This window comes from Mesoplodon mirus (genome assembly GCF_964341445.2).
Source record: "Mesoplodon mirus genome assembly, chromosome: 7".
NCBI classification, from domain to species: Eukaryota; Metazoa; Chordata; class Mammalia; order Artiodactyla; family Ziphiidae; genus Mesoplodon; species Mesoplodon mirus.
In genome coordinates this window covers 421,399-429,155 of record NC_138983.1, presented here as the reverse complement: position 1 = coordinate 429,155, position 7,757 = coordinate 421,399, and the positions used below count along the sequence as shown (strand labels likewise).

The window sequence follows — 7,757 nt, the reverse complement described above, 5'->3', positions numbered from 1 at the left end:
CCGCTGATGTCACAGACTGCCATGGGGTCCTGCAAACAGAAATGTGGGTGGGGCCATGTTATCCCTGGGGGAACCTAGAGCAAACATGTCAACCATGGGTCTACACTGCTGGGTTGCCTGGGCTGCACAATGCTGTATCGTGACATCGGGGTGCCCCCTGTGACACTACGGGTGCCCCCTGCTCTCCTCCAGCTGCCCCCATGCTGCTCAGTGTCTCCGCATGTCTTCCCTCCTGAGCTCCTGCCCTGTGTCCTCAGCTTCCCAGCAGCTGTCAGAGCCTGGATACCCCACCTCCCTATCCTGCAGGACAGTCCCTCTCAAGTGGTCCAGAGCCTCCTCCAGCTGCTGCCCCCCTGGACCACAGGATGTGGTAGAACTGCCCTCTCAGTCCTTCATTCCCCACCCAGCCCAGCCAGCCACCTGTCCTCAGGACCCCAAACGCTCCGCCTCCCCGAGCTGGGGTCCACAGAGCAGGGGCTCAGGGAGCTGATTGTTTCTTGCTGGGGTTGTCTCATCTTCAGTCCCCTAGGCCCGAGTTTCTCCTCTAAGGGAATCAACACTACACTTGAAAGGGTCAGAGGTTGGGTGCTCTGGAAGGGCCTGGGGAAGGTGCGTCCTGAGGTCGGGGAGAGTGAAGGCGAGCAGGGAGCTGCGGTCATCGGACAGGGCTCCGCCCTACCGGATGCCAGTCTAACCCCGTAGCGGAGGGGACACGCCCCTCTGCAGGTGAGGCTAAGAGCCTCGGGGCGGGGGCGAGGGCGGTGTCCCCAGGAAGGTGCCCCAGGCCTGGGGGACTGGGGAGAGGGGTGTGCCTTCTGGCCCGCGGGCCACTAGCTCCTCCCCGACGGCGCCGGGCGGCACAGGGACCTGAGGAGGAGGACGAGGAGGGAGGGGAGAGTCCCGCACGGAAGTCGGGAAGGAGCGCTGGGCGGCTTCGCAGCCACACTCGGGTTCCCACCGGCGCTGGGACTGCCGGTCCCTCCGACCCTCCGAGCCCGGCGCCCAGCACCGCCGCCAGCATGCGGGTGAGTCCGCTCCGAGGCCACGCCCACCCGGACAGGGTCCGAGCCGGGGCCCCTCCGGCCGGCCCTGCCCCCTCACCTGGAGGGTGCCTGGGGCGGCCGCGGGTGGGGTTCTGTCCAGCCCAGGCCGCGGGGAGGCTGGCCGGGCTGGGATTGCGGCGGGACCGAGGAGGGCGGCCCTTAGAGAGTGAAGGGCTTAAACGGGGAGGGCAAGTCCACCCCCTGGGCCCCGAGCCGGGGTTCTTGGGTCCCTCCGGCCCGGCTCTCAGAGTGTGCGGGGAAGGCATATCCACCCCTGGGCCCTGAGCCAGGAGGAAGACCCCAGACCTGTCGCTCTGCCCTGAGGGGAGGGGCCTGTGGTCTCTAGGGTGGGCTGACCTGGGGATGGGGAGGCCCAGGGTGGCCAGCTGGGTCCTTGGCTCCCTGGGGGTTCTGCCTAGGCAGGGGTGGGAGCCCGCCGAGGGCTACTGGATTCTGATTCTGGGGGCAGAGCAGGAGGCTGTGGGGGCCCTGGGGAGGTAGGCAGGAGAACATCCTGGAAAGACTCCCTTTCTTCCCTCCGCCAGGGAAGAGGTCGGTCTCCGGGGCTGGGGCCAGCCCTTGGGCAGCTGGCGGGGACCCGTGCTGAAGTGGAGAACGAAAGCGGCCTCCCACTCAGCCCCCTCAGGGCGCTCCCAGGTGTGGGCCAAGCAGGCGGCCTCTCACCCTGCCCCTGCCCTTCCAGAGCCAGCTCTGGAGCCCCGGCTGCTAAGGCTGGCATGTGGGCATACGCTGGCCTGACCCCGAGCTCCCCTGGCTGCCCCCTCCTCCCATGCCAGCCCTGTGCTGGAGTGGAAGGGAGGCGGGGCTGGCAAGGGTGGGTGGGGAGGAAGCCCCTGGTTTGACTGAGGCAAGAGAATCAACCCTTGGAAGAAGACTGACGCACACAGCAGAGAACTCTGTGGCCCCAGCTGGATCTCAGCACACCCTTCCCCTGCTCCAGTCCTTTCCATGGCTCCCTGCTGCCCCCAGCTGAAGTCCAGGCTCCCCAGCTGCTGAGAGGCCCTCTGTGGTCTGGCTTCTGCTAACCCCCAGTCTCACCTCCCGGCAGCTCCCTTCTTGCCCTTTATGCTTCTGCAGAGCTGAAGTGCTGAGTACTGAGTCCCTGGGAGGTAGCACCGAGCCCCTGGACACCAGTTGCCCGCTGCCCCTCAGGGCCTGTGCACACCACAAGGGCAAGCTCCCCTGCCAAGTAGGCACCTGCTCTCCGGGCCCGCGTCCACTTACACTACGCACTCCCCGTGAGGGCTGCACACAGAGCAAGCTGTGTCTGGGGGTGGATGACCGGACACATGAGACACAGGGATGGCAGAAGGGAGGGGGAAGGCAGATGACAGGACTCAGAAGAGGAGGAAGAGGAGGAAGCAGGGGCTTCCCCGGCGGTCCAGCGGCTAGGACTCCTCGCTTCCACTGCAGGGGGTGCGGGTTCAATCCCTGGTTGGGGAGCTAAGATCCCACATGCGAGGGGGCACGGCCAGGGGAAGGGGGCTGGGAAGGGAAGATGAGGAAGCAGAGCCAGCAGGTGGGGCATGCGCTGGGGGGGTGGGGTCAGAGGCTGGGCGAGCGAGGGCGGGCCTCTCCCTGTTCATGCTGGGCAGTAGGGCAGGAGGGTGCGGAGTGCCAGCAGGGCTGTGGTGTGACTCCTGGCGTGAGACGGGCCGTGGAGAGTGAGGGAGGCCCACGTGTGCCACATGCAGCTGGGGTGATGTCACATGGGTGCTCCCCGTAGCCCGCAGGGCCAGGACTGCTGGGAGCTGGGTGGCAGTCGCATTCGCCCCTCTGGTGACCTGGAGGCTGGCCTGGGAAGGGACAGACAGGGGCAGGACTCGCCCAGCTCTGGCTCCCAAGGCTGGGAAGGTCTCCCGGGAGCTGCAGCGTCATAAGAAGTTTCCTCTTGCGGAGCCAGCGGGTGAGCCCGCTGGGACTCCAGTCTGTACCAAGCCCTGGGTGCATGGCCTGCAGGGGTGGGGGCTGGAAGGCCAAAGGGAGGACAACAGAGAGCCGGGTGCCCAGAGCCTGCCCCCCGTCCAAGTGCAGGGACTTGCCGGGGGTCTGCACATGGCAGGGCTGGGATCCCCGAGGCCGAGTGCCAAGGTAGCCCCTGTAGGAACCCTGCAGGAGCCCTGGGGATTGGGAGCCTGATGGGCACACATGGCTTCCTGGGGGTGGGGTCTGATAGACAGGGACGCAGGGGCCCCAGACACCTCGCTTCGGGTGCACCAAGCAGTCTGGTTGGCTGGAGGTGGGGGTGACTTCAGGTGAACCTGGTTCCCATCCGTGAAGGCCTCTTTCCCTGGAGGACAGATGGACAGATGGACAGCCTGATGCTGGAGGCCCAGAGAGGGGCGTTGCATGTGGCAGGTGGCCTGGGAATGGGGCTGGGGAGCCCAGAGTGTACAGGAAGCTGATGCTCAGGACCTGGTCCCTTTGCAGCTGTGGGGTGTGGGGTGGCTAGACCAGGGCTGGGCAGGGGAGACTCAGACCTGGCCGCTCCTGTGACTGCTCGCCCATTGCCCAGGGGTGACCAGGGCAACCCTGAGGGATGCATGTACCTTTGCCCTCGGTGGGGGGTTGTCTCCCTGTCTAGTGGCCCGAATCAATAGTGGGGGTCAGTGCCTGTAGGACACCTCTGGTCCAGATCACACACCATCCTCCAGGGAAGGTTGAGTTCCCCTTTTCCAAGAGGCTCTGGGTAATGTCCCAAAGCTGTGTGATATCTCTGGGGAGGGAGGGGTGTCTGGGACCCCAGAGTGGCACCAAGTCCAGCAGCCTCATTTCTGGGGCTGCCTGAGGGCAGCCTCCCGCTGCCGTCTTGGCGGGTCCCGCACAGGCAGTCTTCCCCAGGCTCCCTCCTGCTGTATCCTGCCAGCGTGGCTTCCCTGTGCCGTCCCTCCCCACCCTGGGGTCCCGTCTTCCCGCTGCTTGTCCTGCCCATTCTTCAGCCTCAGGCCGGTGCTCATGTGAGGGAGTCTCTCCTTTCAGCCTCTGTGGGACTGTCCACCGGGGACCCTCGAAGGGTCCTCCTGCAGGAGGTCCTGGGCCTGGGGAGAGATGGGGCGAGCCCTCATCTTGGATCTGAAGACAAGCACGTGAGGATCCGTTTCACTTACGAATTTGTCCAACATGACACTTAGCCCCTAAGACGGGCAAGTCACAGAACCGGCTACTGGTGACACAAATGTCCCTGGTCCCCATCTACTTGAGACTTTACTCTCTTCCCCGAGACAGAGGCTCCTCAGCCCAGGGCAACCCCCTCCCTGCAGATCTGTCTGAGAACTGAGAATGGCAGCTTTCTCCTCCGGCCCCAAACCTGAGTGCAGATCTGAGGGCTGAGGGTAGCTGGAGTTAGGAGGAGGCGGGGCTGCCAGAGGAGGGATGACCACTCTCCAGGAAAGTGGGGGCAGTGGGCCTGGCGAGCCCCGCGACCACCAGCGGCAGAATCTCAGTGCCCAGTGTGGGCTGCACCGTGGCACTGGGCCACGAAGACGATGACGGCACTAGCCCCGTCTCACTGTGACCTTAGCGTCTGATGCCCTAGAGCCTGCTGTTCTGTGGTTGCAACTGATGCATTTCTTTTTGATTGAGACAATCAAAAGCTTTTGTGATTGAGACAGAGGGGGCCCCAGGCCTGGTCCTGGACCCAACATCTCCTGGTGTGTTTGCGGGCGGGGGGTTGGAGTCGAGGTCCAGATTTAGCAAAACAAAAAACAGGCACCTAGTAACTTGAATGTCACATAAACAACAATTTTTTTTTTAGTATAAGTATGTCCCATGCAATAATTGGGACGTACTTATACTAAAAAGTATCTGTTGTTTTTCTGAAATTCAAATGTGACTGGGTGGCCTATATTTTAGCTGGCAGCCTTCAAGTGCAGCCTGGCTGGAGCAGTCCAGTAAGGCTTTCCTGAGGAGTCAGGAATGCGGTCGGGGAAGAGGAGGGGCAGCCGGTGGGCGGAGAAGCAGGGGCAAAGGCCGTGGGCAGGACGGAGAAAACCCGGGTCGGGTGAGGTGCAGTGGGAGACTGAAGGCTTGTGAGCCAGTAGAGGGGCTGGGCCACCCTGGGGCGGTAGTGAGTGAGTGGGTGGTGTGGTGGCAGTGAGGGCCATGGTGGGGTGGGTGGCACCCAAACCATTCAGGGCAAGGCAGGGTGCTCCAATGGACACAGCTCTCAGAGTGCTTCCCACACCCTTATCCCGGGGATGATGCAGGGTCCCTGTCCCTCTGGGGTCCCTGTGCTCCCTGGGGAGCTGCCAGCTGGGACACTGGCTGGGGTCCCTCTCACCGAGCACACAGGCTGGCCAGCCCTGTGCTGGGTCTACAGGGTGCTTCCCGCATGGCGTCAAGCCCCCTAAGGCTGGGGGATGTGGGATCTTGCCTGAGGTCATGCAGCCTTGGTACCCGCTGGGCTCTTGGCTCCAAAGCCAGAGTCTTCCCCCTCACATCGGCCGCAGAGCTCCCCCTGCATGAACTGCGCTGACTGTCGGCCCTGGGCCCCCACCTCCTGCATCTCCCACCCGCTTCAGCCCAGTGGCTGTTCCAGAGAAGGGGCCCTGGGTCACTTTGTCTCAAGCCCTCAGAGCCTGCTGTTTGCTCACTGGGAGTAAATGAAGCCTAAAGACCCCCCTCCACTCCCCGCCCCCCCTTGCCAACCTGGATGCCAATCCCAGAACCCTTCACTCCACTTGTGCAGTTTTTACAGGTCTGTGAGTTTTCCTAAAGAGTCACAAAGACAGTGCAGGGTCCCCCGTGCCCCGTCGCCTGGGCGCTGGTCAAAGCGAGGGCCCGACATGGCCGCCTTGACTCATGTCACCGGCTTTTCCGTGTGTGTCCTCTCCTGTTCCCGGCTCGTGCAGGACCCCCCCCTCCCGCCACGGCATCATGGCCACGTCTCCACGGCCCCTCCTGTCTGTGATGGTCCCTCCGTCCCTCCTTGCCCTTGGCCGCCTGACTCTGGGGTCCGCTCACTCGGGCTCAGGTGAAGGTGCCTCTTACGTCTTCTGCTGAGATGGGTCCAGGGGCTTTAGGGTGGGGATCACGCACTACCGCATCACATGCTGTCAGGAGGTCCCCGACATCTCAATTACATCACCGTGACCTTGACCTTCATCACCTGGGTGGGGGGGCGTCTGCCAGGTTTCTCCTCTGTAGGGTGACTCTTTTTCCCTTTCACGCTTTCTTCATTAGTCACTGAGTCCAGCCCACCCTCGAGAGGGAGGATTCTGCACCACCCCCCGGAGGCAGGAGCACAGAAGGATGTGTGAGGTTTGTTAATGCTGCCGCAACAGTTAACAAAGAATCGGGGAGACTCGGGGGCTTGGCACCATCCGCTTCCTCCTTAAGGTTCTGCCCGCTGGTTTTAGTGTCCATCCGTCTGTCCAGGACGTGCCTGCAGCAGTCGCTCCTGCACGGTTCTCACTGGACTTACTTTTAGGAAACTCAGTACCATGTCACATTGGTCCCCAGCCCTGTGTGCAGTGGCGGCCCTCATGTTCCTGTTGCGTGTGGTCATAGCACAGTGTTTTCATCCATCTGCCTACCGATGGGAATTTGGGTTATTTCCACAATTCTGATATGAAATATGCTGCTGTGAGCACCCTTGTCTGTCTCCAAAGGTGGCTGGCCCGGGGTGTAGTGTCTGGGATGGTCAACTTAGTTTCCCAAATTCCTGCACCAATGTGTGAGCCACAGCAACACATGGGGATTCTGCTGAGTCACCCCGGCTTTTTTTTTTTTTTTTTTTTTTTGACGTATAGTTGATTTACAACATTATATTAGTTTCGGGTGATTTACAATATTATATTACATTCAGTATTTTTATAGATCACCTGGGCTTTTTTTAAAAAAATATTTATTTATTTATTATTTATTTTGGCTGCTCCAGGTCTTAGTTGCAGCAGATGGGATCTTCATTGCGGCATGCATGTGGGCTCTAGTTCCCGGAGCAGGGGTCGGACCTGGGCCCCCTGCACTGGGAGCGTGGAGTCTTAGCCACTGGACCACCAGGGAAGTCCCACCCAGGCTTTTTTTTTGGGGGGGGGGTGCACCAAGCGGCATTCGGGATCTCAGTTCCCCGACCAGGGATTGAACCTGGGCCACGGCTGTGAAAGCACTGCATCCTAAACACTAGACAGCCAGGGAACTTCCACACCCGTGTTTTTAGAGCTGTGTGGCCGTAAAGTGTTTGCTACCAAATGGTGGAAGGTGGTGCCTCCTTGGTCACCTGGCCTGCGTTTTCCAGATGGTTCCCTAGCTCCATGTTTTCACCTCCTGAGTGCCCCTCTTTTGTGAAGTGTGCATTTGCATCTCTGGCCCACTTTAAACTGGGCTGTCTGCCTTTCCTTATGAATTCTGGGAGCTCTTTGTATATGTTTCCAAACAAACCTCTGCTGGCCATTTCTGCTGTAGCCTCAGTGCATGCACTTAGCCCCACCCGGAACTACCCCTTTGGTACCAGAGCACCCAGCCCAGGAGGTGCTTGTCTGCTGCAATGAGCCCCATCCTCTGTCTGCTCTTCACCCCCAGGGAGAAGAGAGCCTCCGGATCCTGGTGGGGACCAAAGGGGACAGCCCCCTGCAGATGGACATCAATACCACTGAGGTGAGTCTCTGCTCGAATCTCTCCGGCTTGGTCCCACCTACTGCCCCATGCCCCGCACCTGGCCCGCCCTGGTCCCCAGTCCCAGTCCCCACACCTCCT

The 7,757-nt window shown here is 61.4% G+C and overlaps 1 protein-coding gene across 1 annotated transcript in view; it reads left to right on the top strand.

The window, feature by feature from the left end:
- Nucleotides 1–836: 836 nt before the first annotated feature.
- The window catches only part of ANO9 (anoctamin 9), a 27,141-nt gene continuing 20,220 nt past the window's right edge, over nucleotides 837–7,757 (top strand). The window contains exons 1-3 of the mRNA XM_082626620.1: nucleotides 837–1,025; nucleotides 6,246–6,323; nucleotides 7,584–7,658. Of these exons, the coding sequence (XP_082482746.1) occupies nucleotides 1,020–1,025; nucleotides 6,246–6,323; nucleotides 7,584–7,658 (159 nt within the window). The 5' untranslated portion in view covers nucleotides 837–1,019. The remainder of the gene's footprint in view (nucleotides 1,026–6,245; nucleotides 6,324–7,583; nucleotides 7,659–7,757) is intronic.